Here is a 17526-nt window from a genome sequence, read left to right on the forward strand (position 1 = left end):
ATTACCGCTCAGGTTCGCAACAGCTTTCAAGCTAAAGCTAAAAGACGCCTGTTACTATGGATACAAAAATATTACCTGCGCACGCTTCTATTTGCCTTTGTAATTGAATTAGTGTTGAGAAGAAAAGAAAACTACCATACATATGAATTAACTGCATCCTGTTAATAATACCATACATAATAATAATAATAATAATAATAATAATAAATAATAATAATAATAAATAATAATAATAATAATAATAATAGCAGTTCTTCATGTACAGACAACTACAAAATATAAACAGTGCTGACAATGAACTGATACATATTAAACATACAAAAAAATCGCTTTGGTATTTGTCTATTAGAGTTATGCAGTCAATTAAAAATAACAAAACTTCTGTTTTTTCTCTCTCTGGTGCTAGTACCGGTAAGCATGTCATATTTGATAACTGTAATTAAGTCTCTACGTCTATCGTTAAAAAAACAAGATTACCTGTACAGATAGTGGTCGGTCACAGTCAGGTTTCCAGGCAGTTGAATATACTAGCGTGCTTTGGAGCGGCGGGGTGGATGCGGACTGATTCTGCCTCTCTCTCCCAGCTAACACATTCAGAGAGGCAGGGTCAGGTGTAGGACACGCTGCGCAAGGAATCTCCACCCCTAGATAAGCATAATACGTGAAGAATATTAAGAAGATTATCTTCTATCTCTTTCATTTTCTCTGACACACATTTCAGATCTGACTTTATTCATTATTAGTGTTTTTTTTGTTTGTTTGTTTGTTTTTGTTTTTTATTTTTAATACATGTATCGATTGGACATCGATACCTATAGCACACTTTTAAAATAATAAATAAATAAACGAGAACTGTGTTGCAAAAGTGGTTTAGAAATACGATTTAGGTCACCAGTCGCGTAATTTTCAAATAGTGTGTAGGGTATATTGTGGGTATATTATGGTCTGTGGTTGATTGCTCGTTTTGCAAATGAAAAAGCCAACAAATTCCACATTTATTAGTTCATTTTAAAAACTATTGTGTCAAAGGTTTCCTTATTCAAATATCTTCTTTTTGTTTTTATTATTGTTATATATGTTAGAAAAACTTTGCACTATAGGTTTTTCGCTGATACGGGCCAGTGTTGTAATTATTTAGAAGACATATAAGTCTGAAAACAGTATAGTTTTGCATCAACTGTATAATAAGATATCATAAGCACCTAAACACAGTAAGCGCCTAAATATAATACAAATATATATATTTAAAAGTCAACAATGGCAGAATAACATTGCTTTGCAAAGGGCTCCCTCTGCTGTTTGTAACTGCCTCAAAACTACTTTATAACTGGATTTATACCTGCCGAGGTGAAAACTGGACAGAACTGAAATGGCGCGAATACACCGGTCACATTGTTCATCGTAAAAAAATGGTGCTGGTATGTATGTATGTATGTATGTATGTATGTATGTGTATGTATGTATGTATGTATGTATCAATCAAATTAGCTTTTAACCCCTAGTTACTCAGATACAGAGGTACCGGCAAGTAGGTAATAGTGCCTGCAAACAGAATTTACCATAAAGAATGAATTAAACGCACCCGTCTAATCATGCATGAATAATATTATCACAGAAAGCTATATTAGAACGTTAATTAAGACATTGGTTATTTACATTACTGCATATTACGATTAACTTCAACAAATGTTTTACGTATCTATCTATTTATTATTATTATTATTATTATTATTATTATTATTATTATTATTATTATTATTATTATTATTGTAGCAGTGCCATACAATTCTAAGACTCAATTATTTACTCGCCGGACTGGAGGCTGAGGGCACTGTGTAAGTACTAGGAACCAAAGTTCAGGGCGTTAGTGTAGTTGGACGTGCATATATATGGCGTGGACCTGAAGCAAAAATAAATAAATAAATAAATAAATAAATAAATCGTACTCAATTTAAGGTACTGTTGCATTTGGAAATATTGAGAGTAACATGCTGTATATTTTTACTGTTTCTATTATAATTAGAATAACGTTCTGTGTACCAAACGGCTAATGTTCGGTACCAGTACAGGCACGTACATCCTTGTGTGTTTTGGAACGAAATATTCTTCCGTGGTTCGGCTTTGTTGTTAGTCCGTGTGGTTTAGAACCGCCTGTCTCTCACTGCTAAATAAGGATTTACTGTAACGATGAAGTGGCAATGGCCCCTTGTTTTATTTATTTAGCTCAAATGCAAATCTGATATTGTTACAGCGAACATGAAATGAATGTTTACAAAATCAAAAGTAATAGCCCCTTTTCTCTTTTTTTAATTATTCGTAAATAAGTTGTTATTATTTAATTATTTAGCATTGAAATAAATAGTGTCTGTATTGCACTGTGTTGATGGTAGCTTGCACTTCATGCTGCAGGAGCTGCACGCTATTTATGTATTTGTTTGTCTCCCAGTCGAGGTAGGTAGCAGAGAGAGGTCACCATGCCTACGGTGGTGTTGATGGACGTGTCCCTCTCTATGACGCGCCCGGTCTCGCTGGAAGGCACGGAGGAGTACCAGCGCAAGAACCTGGCCTCGCACGGGTTAACGATGCTGTTCGAACACATGGCCACCAACTACAAACTGGAGTTCACCGCTCTTGTAGCCTTCTCGTCACTCTGGGAGCTGGTGGTCCCTTTTACCAGGGACTACAACACACTGCAGGTTTAACACAAAGCCACTAAATGTGTACTCTAAACCACACATATGCATGAACGAATTCTCACAATTCCCCATTTTATTTGCTGTTTATCATATTGGGTTATTTTTTGTTGTTGTTTTCACATAATGGTTAAGATGTTGGCACTGTGGGCCAATTACAATTTATGCATTTGCTATGGAGTGGTCAGTTGGCGTGCCAGTTGCTCATAGTGGAAAGCACAGGGTACCCAGCCTCTGCCTCGTCTGGCAGGAGAAATGAGCGTCGCCTGATTCAAAGTGAAACATAAGTGTGGAAAACAAAGGGCAATACATGTTTTAAAAGCATCAGGCCCACAGCAGTGTTTTGTTGTGTAAATCTCATTTTAAGGGAGGAAACACAGCTAAAAAAAAAAACAACAACATAATTGAGAGTGGGCTGACAAAGGAAAGTGATTGAAAGTGGAGTGATGGGTAGTGTCACATGCCCCTGATTATCGCTAATATTATTGGCTTACTTTAAGGTTACATGGGGTAGTCCTGGGTTAGTGGTAGTCAGGAAATGTGAAATGTGTGTTTATAAGGGAATCTTGTAACCCTGCTGTTCAGTATTTTAATTAAACTGCATGTTGTTTCCTGTAGGAAGCACTAAGCAGTCTGGAGGATTATGATAAGACGTGCCTGGAGGCGGCTCTTCAGGGGGTTAGCAATGTCGTACAGCAGGAATGGGGGGGTGCCTTCCCCTGCCAGGTAAATAATAATGAGGGCTTGTTAGTTTATGAAAACCATTTAAATCCAACATGTTCTGTCCTAGGCAAATGCAAATTCTGCAGTAGTTTTTGCACGCTGTGTGCCAGGCGGGCGGGGGCTGTGTTTCAGTGTGTGTATTCTTTGTGGTTTTGTACTATTTGTTTTTCTGTAGGTGGTTTTAGTAACGGATGGCGCTTTAGGGATTGGAAAAGGCTCCTTGAGGCACTCTTTAGCGACTTTGAAACAGCGCAGAGAAGACAAGAAATTTCCACTGCCTTTCCCGTTCCCTTCCAAAATCCACATCATGTGCATTGCCAATCAAGAGGAGGTAACTGCAGCCTAACTACTGAATTACTGTTGCGTAACTACTGAATTACTATTGCATAACTACTGAACAACTTCTGCATAACTACTGAATTACTATTGCATAACTACTGAACAACTTCTGCATAACTACTGAATTACTATTGCATAACTACTGAACTACTACTGCATAACTACTAAACAAATACTGAATAACATACACCAAACTCCTCAGAAGCACAGATTTAAAGCACAGTTGGTTTCATTACCAGCTGACTTACTGCTGCTACAGGTGTAGCCCCTCTAATATTAAAATACTATTTCCTGTCCTTCTTTGTGTTCTGTACCATGTCCGCTGCTCTAGTAATACTTGATGCTGTGAAACCTTTCATTTCAAGTCAGGCTTTATTGTATTTCCTGGAGTCTTTTCAAACAGTGGTGGATCTAAATACAGACACTGTTTGGTTTATTAAAATCGGGCTCTTTGTGTACCAAGATTATACAAATAAAAGATGAAACAGTTCATTTGAGGCTCTTTAGTTTATTGCTGTTCAGAATTGATCAAAACTTCTTTCAGGTGAGACACTGAATAAACAATGAAAAGGGTCCTGAAGGGGAGATCGTTTCAGCGCTTTAGATACTACACCTTTTAGCATGCTAGATTCTGTTTACCGTGATGTCGAACTTCCCTATGAAGGACGTTCACGTAAGCACATGTGAATTGGATTGGGATTGGGTTGGACTCAATAGGTTCATTCTGTTTTTCTCTTCATTACTTTATTTGCAGCTCCAGAACACAGGTGTCTTGGATAACCTTGAGCAGCTGATAAATCTGAACAATGGAGAGGGACAGATCTACACTGTTGACGGCCCATTATGCCTGAAGAATGTGCAGTCAATGTTTGGGTTAGTAGATCTCTGTTTTATATATATATATATATATATATATATATATATATATATATATATAGTGGACCCTGATATTGATGTAATGCAGCCAACTCAAATGTATCTATCAGAAAGCCTATCAGTTTGTTTAGGTATGGTGAATAATGAACATGTTATTGCTGTAACGGTAGTATATGACCATTTGAGATCTTTACATCCGTTGCTTTCAAAGAAAACTTTACATTTTTTTTATTGACTACATTTGTGTTCTGTATTGCATTATTGTAAACATATACATTTTACTAGCTGATCTAACCACTTTACCTGCGATATAATTAACTGTCACAGAGATCTTCTAAAAGTAGATCTTATTATTTAAATGTTATTCATGTTGTATTAGCAATGAACATAAGTGAATGGCAGAAGACGACTGTATCATGGACACAGTCTTTTTAATTCCAGAAAGCTGATAGACCAAGGCTACTCCCCTTTCCATGCTGTGTTGAAGTGTGGGAACCTGGCTTCGGACGTGCAGGTCTTTCCCAGGCCTGAGCCAGTCCTCATTGCTGAGGAATCTGAACCTGTCCTTAGAACCATTAATACAGGTATTAAATCAGTCCTGGTGCAGAAGGTGTCACGGCTTTGTCTTACACTAAACTATTTAACATTGTGTTTATATTTCAATAGATGAATATATTTGCAAAAGATGAACTTCTGTTTTTGCTTGTTTCTTATTTGTATTTTCTCCCAACAGATTTGGAAATTGTTGGATTCATAGAAATAGCTGATATTTCTAGTCCACCAGTCCTCTCCAGGCATCTGGTTTTACCCATAGCAGTAAGCAAAGGTAAGAATATCTTACAATATCCCATCACAGTTTCAGAACTACTGGTGAGAATAGTGTGAAACAAATAAACATCTGCAGCATTGCAACTGTGAAGCATGATCATTGCAATAGAAAGTGTCCAGTGGCATGCAAATGTTAGCTTTCCAGAGCATTTGCTACCAGTCAAATGTTTTTTTTGTTGCCTTCCAGCTTTAATGCCTCAAATGCTTCCTGGCTTAAGCATCTTTTTTTTTCCCTTTGCATTTCTGCTTTGCTCAACTGAATATGTACACTGTCTGATTTTTGCCTACACATGCGGATTGAGGTTTCCTGTGTCTGGTTTGCAGAAGGTGATGAGGTTGGTACTGGGATCCCTGAAGACACTGAAGATGAGAACTCGGCCAATCAGATTGCTGGCAAAAGCCCAAATTTTTGTGTCCTGCTACACGGCAGCCTCAAAGTGGAAGGCATGGTGGCGCTGGTCCAGCTGGGGTAGGAAAGCTTTGAAAAAACATTTTAACGCAGAAGCAAATACCCAGTTTGTATTCTAGCTTTCAGTATTTGCTACAGCATCCTAGAAAATGTCTTTCTGTTCTCTCTCCAGTCCTGATTGGTACGGGATGCTGTACTCTCAAGCTGATAGTAAGAAGAAATCCAACCTGATGATGTCGCTGTTTGAGCCAGGTCCTGAAACACTTCCTTGGCTGGGGAAAATATCTCAGCTTGGACCCATTTCAGGTAGTTTGGGAGTGCATTTTGCTTACACAAAGCAGAATATTTAGAAAATGAAATTAGCGTACCTTAAGGCAGTGCTGTGCAAAGGAGCTGAACCTCCTGGCAGGATTGGCTGTGAGGTATATAAGGCCTTGAGCAGTCACCTACCGAGGGTACTTGGTAATATGGTGGTGCACCCTGTAAGTAATACTTTCTATACATGAACTGTATTTTAGTGTCTTTATCTAATCCTGTTCATGAAAACCTGACCACTGTCGGACATTATGCACAACTGACTTTGTATGCAAGTGGCAATGTTCTGTAATGTTATGTTTCAGATGCTAAAGAAAATCCTTATGGAGAAGATGACAGCAAAAGCCCTTTCCCTTTACAGCCGAAGAATAAGCGCAGCTACGCACAAAATGTTACTGTGTGGATCAAGCCCAGCGGGTTGCAGGTATTGCAAGAAGGATTTACTATGTTTGCTCCACATTACATTCAGACAGCTGTGGTGTAAATGGGAGCACATTATCAGGCTGATGATAATGTTCAGAATATTTCTGCAGACCATTCTTTTGCACTTCACGTCAGTGTGAAATGCCCTTATTATGCATTTTTATCAAAGCAGTCAAAATTTTATACACTGCACAGTAAATTTAACATTTTATGATGTCTGTCCATATTTATCAACAGACCGATGTTCAGAAGATCTTGCGAAATGCCAGAAAACTTCCAGAGAAGACACAGACATTCTATAAGGTGAGTTACATTACACAGAGAAGGCTGGTCTGCACTGTGGTCAGCGTTTTGAAGGCAGTCAGCAGCCATGTCTTTTCTGCTCTGTGTTTTTTCTTAGGAGCTGAATCGCTTGAGGAAGGCGGCTCTAGCGTTTGGGTTCTGGGAGCTGCTGAGCGGCGTAGCGGAGCTGCTGGAGCGGGAGTGCACTCTGCTCCCTGACACCGCCCATCCCGATGCAGCGTTTCAGCTCTCCCACGTAGCACAGCAGCTCAGACTGGCCAGCACAGGGGACTCGCAGTACGCAGCCTTCACCCACAACATCACACCCATGCCGACCGACTTCTCGGGCAGCAGCAGCAACGAGAGGATGTAGGTCTCGACACTGAATTAAAAATCAAGACCTCCTAAGGAAATACAGCCTTCTGTACCAGAAAATGTGTGACTGAACAATCTTTTAAAAAAAATAAAAAATAAAAAAATAAAGTATTACATATTTTGATATTTTGTATAGTTGTCCTTTAGGTTGTAAACCATATTATAGTTTGGGGAAAAACCTAGAAGTCAAACAGTGGTAAAATACTGCCTCATAATTACCTTTCCTTTTTTTTTGTTTTGTTTTATTACAAAGCAGATCTGTAAATAGTATTTGTCAAATAGGTTGGTAAATAAAATGAAACCGATAGTTGTCTTTGGCTTGTGTCCTAACATTGGATACCCACTCATTACTACATCCCTGTGTTTTTCACTAAGTTTTTAACCTGTAATTTAGTCCTACAGCCCCAAGTACTCTACATAATGAGCAATCATTAAAAAATCATCTCATTACATTACAATCATTTTAATTGCTCATCCCTCTATATGTATAACAGAATTTTAAAATGATTTTTTTTTTCAGTATTATTTCAGAGAACTCATGACGGTAAATACATCACATATAGGTTTTAATTTAACAGTACATTTTTACCCAAGTCATTTCGCAATTTTTTTTAATACATTTTGTTGATATAAAGTCTAAAATCCTTAATGCTTTCTGAGCTGGTTAAATAAAACATGGTTTTCTTCTGCATTGATCAGACTGCTGTAGTAACTTGTCAATTTTTCATAAAGTTTGTGGAAAGTTTTAACAACACCGTTTATTCTGCAATGTAATCCGTGCTGTGTAATTTATGCCAGTGCTCGGTATGAATTGAATTCTGCAGCTTTATTATTCGTTTGAATTCTAGCGTTACGGCTTTCAGCGATCTTGTGACCGATCTGTCAAATAAATGCTTTTTGAGTTTGTGGGTCCTAAAACAGCAAATCTCGAGGTAAGCTTTTTCTTTAAAAGCATCACTTTCAGGAATTGACATTGTCCCACGTAATTAGGGGGTGTTTTCTAATTAGCCAGAATTTTATTGGTTGATTACTTAGTTATGCTTTTGATCAGTTTAGCTGGAGTGTCTACACGGACATCTGTAAGTTTTAGGATTGAACTTTTGGTTCAATGTGACTACTTCTGACTTTAAGCTTCCTCTGCATTTGTGTCAAAATCTGACAGCTAGTTTCACAGACCCCAATTAGAACTAATCTTGGACTACTCAATGTTAATTTAGGTAAAATAATCCAAGATTAGGGTTAGTTGTGGACTGTGAAACTAGCTCTATGCAGAAAGAAATGCTATTCATAGCACAGAAATAAATATTATCAACAACACAGGCTGACCCCCACTCCTCAGCCCGTTTGCCTCTGCTTCTCCTACAGTGCTGTTCTTAAATGATGAATGCTGAGCAGGATTATGAAAAAAAAAAAAAAACTTTACCCACATCAGTCATGTTCAAATCTTTATTTTTGGTCGTAATAAACACATACTTGTGCTGTCCACACATTCAATAAAACCATAAGCCTTCAACACCATTTAGCAGAGACGCTTCCTGTGCAGTTAAAAACCCTCCTGTGAACCCGAGAGTAGCCTCTCTCGTGCTAGTTTTTGAAATGTGTAAAATAAAAAACATCTTGTTGATGTTTTAAACAAATACTCTAAATATAATAATTAAAACTGCACAAAAAAAGAAAAAAAAAAAGTTTTAACTTAATTTAAAACATCCTTGGCCTTCTGATATGAAATACATGCATGTCAAAGAACATGGTAGCCTTTCATCTCTGTCACATTATCAAACACACACTGCGCTGCATTCCAGCGGCCATGGCATTTCAGCTTTAGAATTTAGCCCTCAGATAAATGCATTCCATCTCCCCGACACAGAAAGAGATTAAACACCCTTCTGTCTTCAATTGTGCAGCTCATGCTTTTTTGCCTATATAGTATTGATTTTACATAAACAGAGCTTGCATTAGTTATTTGTGGTAGTGTAGTACAGTATTATATTTATTTTTAATGCAGCAAAGTGTTATTTTTTATCAGTATTGGCAGTTGTTGGAACTTATTACAGGAATACTGACATATTGTGTGCAGGGTGCACTAGCAGCTGGTGACTCAAGTCCAGGTTAAGGCAAGTCTGTATTTTGCAACACTTGTACCGAGCCTGGACTAGCTTAGACACGCAAATCAAGCTAAGAAAGACAACAGGTAATGTAACCTGAAACTAAAGCCAGGAGATTTCCCTACCGAGCCCAGTGCACTCTGCCAGCACTCATATTAACCATCTAGTCTCTGTGAAGTGGGAACAGACAGAATGACTGAAAGGGTACAGAACTGAAACTGAACGATGGCGTGTGCAATAAAAAGGAAGCTCTAAATCACACTGCGCTTTACACACAGGCTGCGTCAAAGCTTCCTTAGTTCCACGGGTCTAAACAGGAACAACGAGACAGTACAGTATTTTGAATTTTTTACACTTTCTATTTTAAACACTGCTAACATGCAAACATTACTATAAACTACAGTTCCTACACACAGGAGGGGAGGGTAGGTACAGACTCTTGTTAGTTTTCATAAAAAGGCATCTGGCTCATGACGGTATGGTTTGCAGGATTAGTTTGTCTTTCTTTTCTTTGTTCTGAATCGCTTTCTCCTTTGTTTGAGGAGATGACGGAAATTGATAAACAGCCCTGCAACAGACGCAACATATTTTAATGAGAGAGAGACAGGGAATGATATTCTGCAGTAATATCACAGGATACACCCAAAAAAATGAACACCGGCCCCATTCCCTATCCTATAGACCAGTAACACACCCCCTCTGATTATACATGTTATACCAGTGATCCCAGCCTGCTCATAGAGCTGGGTATGACACTTAGCCTTTACTGCTATTTGTTGTGCCGAGTTCCAATTGTATTTATTTATGCTGAAGTATAAGGGAATTTATGAAGTAATAATAAGCACATTGTTTGATGTAAGTTAACAGTGGTAGAATAACATACCCAGAAACATGAGTACAAGGTAGATCTGCAAGATCAATGCAAAGCTGATCGACATCCTGAGAGGCCATGGCAGGGTGATACTGAACAGTCTCGTTCTATTAAAGATCGCTAAAGACTGTACAACTGCAACAGCTGTGGAACAAAAGGGTGTGATCATAACGAACAGAACATTAACTTAAAAATATGACAATCACAATGAACTAAATACTAGTAATACTAAAGAATCAGTTCTGTTCTGAATATTATTTTTAAAGATTTATTCATCTGGTTAATTGATGGTTAATCGCTATGAACCCCCCCTCCTTCATACCAGCACTGGAACATGTTCAGATAAGCACAGTGTAAATCTAACCTTCCGCCACCACTCCGAGAGGGTACAGCGGTATCCAGATGGTGTAGCGCAGCCAGGTCAGGGTCTTCCACTCTGTGTCGATGCAGCACAGCATGTAGAAGGGATACCTGGCAAAGCACAAGAGTCCCTTTCATTTCTCAAGCACTGCATCGAACCACACACAAACGCAGTGTAAAGATTCACTAAATGCTGGTTACCAAGCACTAGTCTCGATACTAACCTGAAAATTTCAATCATGCTCCACAGATAAAAAACAAAGAACACCACAGCTTTGTTCTGCATCTCTTCCAGACTCCCAAAGATGACAAAAAGTATTACATTCCTCCCAACAACCTGCAACAAAGCAAATCAATGTATGAAACCAAGAACAGACGTCACAGTGCAGATTGCTATTGCACACTCAGGACAGGACAGGCTACTTTGTCATTTTTTGGAGCTTTTTTTAACAGGCATCTATCCATCTTTTTTTTTTTGTTCACTTTCTCTTTAACTATACTGTTAACCGCAAAAGTTAAGTCTAAATTTACGGTATTAAATTACAGAAATACAGCTTGCGTTGTAATTTCTTTCAAAGAATAATGAATTTGGCATGGATTAAATAAGCTTTGTGAATATAGCCTATTATAACTTTAATAAAGAATGCAACACACACACACACACACACACACACACACACACACACAATACCTGTATCATTGCAGGGATCACACCTGTCTTGACCAGCCCTATGGCAGGATTGACAACTTCAGCAACAGCCAGAATCTGACAGAAATACATCATGTCTGCAATCGAGTGGAACGTGTCGTAGAAGGAATCTGCAACAAGGGAAACGGCTGGCTGCACTTAGCAGTTTATTTCAAGGGGGGGGGGGTATTCTCTTCACAAAACACATTCACTATAATCTTGTGTTATAACGCAACATGTCAAAGATCAGAATGATCTTTACTGAACGGTACGCAGGTTTGTATCCTTAGAAAAAAGCACTTTGGAATGAAGGTTCTTTTGTTAATGTATCTGGTCAAAACAAATGATTTATAGATGGCAGAAATGATGGAAAATTAGGGAGTCCACTGTGAGCAGTTTAGCGGTGGCTGAGAGAGGGGTCTCTCTAGCTGGACTTGCCTTGGCCCAGGATGAAGAGCCGCACTGTCATGTTCACAAAGATCCAGGAGAAGCCCAGGAACTGCACCAGATTGTACATGAACAGGTATCCTCTCTTCAGGTTGTGGAAATCTGAAACAGGGAAATAACTCACTTTGAGGGGAACCTTTTAATACAATGAAAACTGCACTTTAAAGTGCATAGGAATTTGAATGTAAAAATATAATTCAGATCAATCTGCTGCTTACTATCACGTGGAACCCTTGAATCCATGCTGATTTTGGTAATCTGGTCTTGCTGTAAAAAAAAAATAAAAACATTGAAGCATTACTGAACATACAGGTAGTAGACTTCTTTTAGAATGAATTATAAAAATAAATATAAAACTTTGCCAAATTTAGTTTTCAAACAAAACAAGAAACAGGATAGGATTAAGTTCATTTATTGTATTTACTTTGTATCGTTAAAATAGTTTCAAACCTTTCAGAAATGTAACATTTGTTTTTTGTCTTGACTTCAAAACAGGGCCCACAGAGGGGGGGGACACTGACCTTTTCTTTAAGTTCCAGTTCTGCGTCTGATTCATCGAGCCAGCGATCAAAATCTGGTGCGAGGAATACAGGCTTCTTCATCTGCCAAGTCAGTCTTTCCCACCACTGACTTTCCACTTTCTGTACTGTGATGTTCACCTCTCTCTGCGTTACTTTAAACACAGGCTGTGAGACAGAGGAAAGACAAAGCGATTCTCACTGCAGGGTCCTGTGCAATATACATGTATACTACAGCTTTTTCCTGGGCTAGAACGTTTCATTTGCAATGACTGCTGTGATTCTGTTAGCAGCTGAGAATATAGGACAGGGTCTGTCTTATGCAGGCATCAATGAAGCTTTGAGCAAATGCAGTTTACATTACAGAATGCATATTTGCCAAAGGCACAACTCCATAGATTAAATATCACGGCTAATTATCTACTTTTAAATACTACTACTCCATTTCAATTTGCAGTATTTAATATTTAGCCTACTGAGATCCTGCAAATTGAGTTGAAATGTCTATTATATTATTATGCTCCAGGACAGTAACAAGACTCATGCAGTGTACATTTTTCAAGTTGATGTGGCACATTGCATGGTTTTACAACAGTGTGCGTGCAGTGCTGCACCATGCTGGAGAGAACTAGTCCTCCTATCTCTGCATGACACATCTGATTGCAGAAAATGTCTTATCTGCAACTAACACGACCCTTTCCATTCATCAGGTTTATACCACGTCTCACAGGATGTAACGATGTCTTCCTGTGCCTCTTCTAAGTGCGCACGTATGACTTGCACTACAGTATCTGGAATAAAAACGTAAATAAATGAGACATTTAAGAAGCAAGAAGTACAATTGCAATACCTCATGCTTTACTGGCTCCAGGAACTCCAGGCTGAACTTATATTCATTACTGCCTTTAGCTCCATGTCCCTGTGCTACAAGAAAATAGACAGAGTTAAAAGCATCGTAGATACACTAAACCTAAGACAGTGTGTGTGAATGAAAGTCCATCCAAAGAAAACAATGCATTCATATTAAAAAATCATTGTTGTTATCACATTGCTGAACTTTAATCAGGTATTGCTCTTTGTATTTCCACATAGAAGGAGATCATACTGTACCCAATGCTTGATCAGAGTATACTGTGCATACAGCATATCCCTTTAGTTAGAGGAGATGAAACATGTGCTGCTTTTGCATGATAAGCTAGCATGCTGTACATGACTGATTACATACTTTGGCAATACGAACCACTGCACTTGCTCAGTTAGCATTGAAATACCACGGCCAATAAACACAGGTAATAAACCTACCTGTAAAATGCAGAACATGTTCTTTGATACTGACATCAAGATCCTGTAATAAATAAAAAGCAAGATATTTGTAAATTCACTAAAGTCTGTATTATCAAACGGGGAGATGCATGCAATCACAGTGTGCTACATTACATTAAAAACAAGTAAGGCACGCATTACTATTGGATTATTTACAAAATAAAGCATAGCAGTGCTGATGATTTAGCAAAGATTGTATTTCATTTGTTTTCTATGATTATTGCAAACTTGAATAGAGTAATTACCTCTCTCCCGAGTTACACATTGTGCTAGACGCAAATTAGACTTTCCAACCAAATGCCTTGCTTACTAAAGACAGTGTCTGGGATATGATACTACATGACAAGAAGAATTAATTAATTTCACCCTATGATCCCTTGGCTTTCACAAGAAGAGATTAACCTGGGGCCAAACCAGACCCAAGGGTTAGGGTTAGGGTTAGGACGCCACACCAGACCCAAGGGTTAGGGTTAGGGTTAGGACGCCACACCAGACCCAAGGGTTAGGGTTAGGACGCCACACCAGACCCAAGGGTTAGGATTAGGGTTAGGATGCCACACCAGACCCAAGGGTTAGGCTTAGGACGCCACACCAGACCCAAGGGTTAGGGTTAGGACTCCACATCAGACCCAAGGGTTAGGATTAGGGTTAGGATGCCACACCAGACCCAAGGGTTAAGGTTAGGACGCCACACCAGACCCAAGGGTTAGGGTTAGGGTTAGGACGCCACACCAGACCCAAGGGTTAGGGTTAGGGTTAGGATGCCACGCCAGACCTAAGGGACGACACTTTAAATGTTCCTATGTTTTGGGCTTGGCAACTGTTCATGCTATCCAAGGAACATGTGTTGAATGTGTGCATTCTCGAGATCCAGTATCACTGAAGTTTAACTCAGGCTGTATCTGCTTAGAACCCTTATTTATAAAAGGACCTTCCTTCTAGCCTTCACAAGGACACTGAACACTGAACTCCTTGTGGTACATTTTAATCACATGCTTTTTGTCCTTCATTGACATGTAATCTAAATATCTGAACAAACAGTCCACCTCATATAACTCAGTACAAGAACATCCAACAGTGCACGTCTCTTCCATTAATACTGCATAACAGATTTGCATAAAACTTGCATAAGGACAGGTGCTGCATGTGCAACTGAGCAAACCAATACCCACTGCCTTCACTACTGTCGGCTAATATTACCAGGCTATACACAAGCATAGAAACTCCTCAGCTTAGACACCTGTTCTGCAGGGACCTGAAGTTGTCTAGCTTAGTCCTGTTTTTGTTAAAAGCACAACCCCATTCTCACCTTCAGACCTATAGGTTAAATGGTAAGGCCTGGTCCTGCATGTGATTTTAGTCAGATATGCCAGGTCTACCGGTAGCTGAATCTCACTCCTTTTCACACAAAATGTGTTTCCAGTTTGTGCTGTTGTTATTTTTTTTCATTCCCTTTATTTGCATTTTACAACAGGATAATTCTCACCCTGGCAAATCCTCAGCCTGTGACAAATTAGCCTATGCTATTTCCCACCCCCAGGTCTGTGAAAGCTTTCTGAGATATTTGCCTTTCTTGTGACTTCTCAACTTGCACTGGACGATGGTGAGAATTATGCTGGGGCGAGGATAAGCGTGCCTTGCACGCTGTAAATATGATAACAGCTTCAGGGAACTCTCAGGGTTTTATTACACCGTGTAACAATTTTTTTTTTTTTGGTTCCTGGGTAGTAAGTGTTATTTCCTAATTGCTTATGCCTCAAAAGTATAGAAAATGGCTATTATTCCCCACAAACTTTGCTTTTGTGACCAGGACAGTGATATTTTGAAATTTATCTATTTTCCAGAACATTCCAGATAGATTCAGTGCTGAGTAAACTTGGAGTAACTTCTAGAACTTTCTAGAACTTTCCAGTAATATAAATAGTAGTATAAATACAGGGGCCTTAAGCCCACCAGTTCAGTTTAGTTCCAGCTGCCTAAGTGGATACATATCTGCATTTTTCTGAGATGGCATCAAGAGGCTGCAATGGTGGCATTCCTGATGGGTCTCCAAGGCGGTTTTACCAAGTTTCCCTGCTATCTTTGCCTTTGGGACAGCAGGGACAACAAGGCGCACTAACACAGGCGGGACTGGCCACAGCGGACCGAGTTCTCTGTGGGGAGGAACAACGTCAAGTGGGAGCCACTGGTGGATCCCCGGAAGGTGCTGATGCCACCACTGCACATCAAATTGGGCCTTATGAAACAATTTGTCAGAGCTCTAGATAAGGAGTCGGCAGCCTTCAAGTACCTTCAAGACTTCTTCCCTAAGCTGTCTGAGGCAAAGGTCAAAGCCGGTGTCTTCATCGGACCACAGATAAAGAAGATCCTGGAGTGCAATGAATTCCCCAAGAAGCTCACTAGTAAGGAGAAAGCGGCATGGAACAGCTTTGTCGCAGTGGTTCGGGGCTTCCTGGGCAATCACAAGGCCGAAAACTATGTGCAGCTGGCTGAGACTCTGGTGAAGAACTACGGCACAATGGGCTGTGGGATGTCCCTCAAAGTCCATATCCTTGATGCTCATCTTGATAAATTCAAGGAGAACATGGGAGCGTACTCAGAGGAGCAAGGCGAGCGCTTCCACCAGGATATACTGGACTTTGAACGCCGCTACCAAGGACAGTATAACAAGAACATGATGGGAGACTACATTTGGGGGTTGATTCGTGAATGTGATTTACAGTATAATCATAAATCTCAAAAAACTACTCACTTCTAAATCTTTTGTAGTCATTTCTGTATTACTTTAGTATAAATACATGTTAATTTGGATTCATATGTTGTTTTTTTCTGACTATGCGAACGAAAAGGCACAAATTCGCCCGTTTTCTCATTGGAAATAGGTAAATTTCAAAATATCACTGTCCTGGTCACAAAAGCAAAGTTTGTGGGGAATAATAGCCACTTTCTATACTTTTTAGGCATATGCAATTAAGAAATAACACTTACTACCCAGGAACAAAAATTGTGTTACATAGTGTTATTGTTCTGAAAGTAATTATTCCATTGTAAAGTTTGCTCCAACCTTTACAAAACTAGATACCAACTAAGCAATTGCTTAGTAATTGTGGCCCATTGTTTCTCAATTCTACAACACTGTGAAAGGCATTCTTGTTATAACCAGGACAAACACCTGAACAACCAACAGCCACCAGGCAAGTGTACACCGTTTTTTGAACTGCTGGTGTTGTGACAACATTTAAGGCGCATATAGGAGTTTTTAAAATTAACCACATGAGTTATATAAATCAAGGAAAATAGCATTAGAAAACAAATGCCTTTGTTAAAAACAGGTGCAACCGAACCAACTGTAGAGCTTTACAAGCAGTGTCCGACATACTCCTCTTAATAATGTCTATTCAGCGAGTTAGTAAGTAGTGTGGAAAAAAAAAACACAGTTCTTATTACTCGAAATCAGAAAACGAGGTCAAACAACCATCTGAATATTGTTAAGTAACGGCGCGGGGTATCAGTGACAGTGAGACTCGTGTCAAGTGATTGCTTTTCTCTTACCTGCACGTCACTCAGCTCAACCCTCAGGTAGATCTCTTTGTGCCTCTGCGCCCAGTACACGCGAGGAGTCAGGGTCTGCATTGCACTGCTGCTATTAAACGAGTGCTTCACTTAAAAATAAAAGTGTGAATCCGCAACGCAAAGCACCATAGTAATAACAACCCAGCCGACACAAAAGCTCGCCTTTTTTTTTTTTTTTTTTTTTTTTTTTTTTTTACCAGAACAATCCTCAGAGTTCACGTGTGCTCTTCATCCAACCATACCAAGGGACGTGTTTGGTCCCACCCATAAACGTAAGATTGTGAATTCAATTCGAAAAAGGGGTAAGGCGAAGCCTTATCAGTGCGTTTAAAAGGAAGCAACTTGTTAGCTTAGTAAGTTAATTATTAATTGAAATGA

At 39.2% G+C, this 17526-nt stretch overlaps 2 protein-coding genes across 3 annotated transcripts; one reads left to right on the plus strand and one right to left on the minus strand.

The window, feature by feature from the left end:
* Nucleotides 1-1878: 1878 nt before the first annotated feature.
* LOC121294367 (integrator complex subunit 14-like) lies at nt 1879-8390 on the plus strand. 2 transcript variants are annotated; one of them, XM_041217994.1, is made up of 12 exons: nt 1879-1956; nt 2447-2696; nt 3312-3419; nt 3592-3747; nt 4510-4628; nt 5073-5215; nt 5365-5457; nt 5784-5928; nt 6041-6174; nt 6489-6607; nt 6844-6909; nt 7007-8390. In XM_041217994.1, exons 2-12 carry the CDS (start codon nt 2475-2477, stop codon nt 7259-7261), a joined length of 1560 nt encoding a protein of 519 aa, XP_041073928.1. In that variant the 5' UTR covers nt 1879-1956; nt 2447-2474; the 3' UTR covers nt 7262-8390. The 2 variants fall into 2 exon arrangements, with proteins under 2 accessions (XP_041073928.1, XP_041073927.1); XM_041217993.1 differs by lacking the exon at nt 1879-1956 and adding an exon at nt 2157-2283.
* Nucleotides 8391-8695: 305 nt separating this feature from the next.
* Nucleotides 8696-17333, minus strand: LOC121294953 (very-long-chain (3R)-3-hydroxyacyl-CoA dehydratase-like). Its single transcript, XM_041219205.1, has 11 exons — nt 17128-17333; nt 13555-13597; nt 13103-13176; nt 12256-12420; nt 11953-12001; nt 11726-11836; nt 11291-11418; nt 10824-10936; nt 10604-10710; nt 10252-10383; nt 8696-9936 (listed from the first exon to the last, which is right to left on the minus strand). The coding sequence occupies exons 1-11, from the start codon at nt 17206-17208 to the stop codon at nt 9860-9862; spliced, it is 1080 nt and encodes a 359-aa protein (XP_041075139.1). The 5' UTR covers nt 17209-17333; the 3' UTR covers nt 8696-9859.
* Nucleotides 17334-17526: the final 193 nt, after the last annotated feature.

The sequence above is a fragment of the Polyodon spathula genome, chromosome 19 (genome assembly GCF_017654505.1).
Source record: "Polyodon spathula isolate WHYD16114869_AA chromosome 19, ASM1765450v1, whole genome shotgun sequence".
NCBI lineage: Eukaryota > Metazoa > Chordata > Actinopteri > Acipenseriformes > Polyodontidae > Polyodon > Polyodon spathula.

Excerpts from the sequence above, each read along its gene's own strand:
- LOC121294367 (XM_041217994.1), top strand. The coding sequence starts at position 2,475 with ATGCCTACGGTGGTGTTGATGGACGTGTCCCTCTCTATGACGCGCCCG. Across the intron at positions 5,216-5,364 it reads CCTTAGAACCATTAATACAG|ATTTGGAAATTGTTGGATTC; the intron begins GTATTAAATCAG and ends TTCTCCCAACAG. Across the intron at positions 5,929-6,040 it reads GTGGCGCTGGTCCAGCTGGG|TCCTGATTGGTACGGGATGC; the intron begins GTAGGAAAGCTT and ends TTCTCTCTCCAG.
- LOC121294953 (XM_041219205.1), bottom strand. The coding sequence starts at position 17,208 with ATGCAGACCCTGACTCCTCGCGTGTACTGGGCGCAGAGGCACAAAGAG. Across the intron at positions 10,711-10,823 it reads AGCATGATTGAAATTTTCAG|GTATCCCTTCTACATGCTGT; the intron begins GTTAGTATCGAG and ends GTGCTTTGCCAG. Across the intron at positions 9,937-10,251 it reads CCTTGTACTCATGTTTCTGG|GGCTGTTTATCAATTTCCGT; the intron begins GTATGTTATTCT and ends CGTCTGTTGCAG.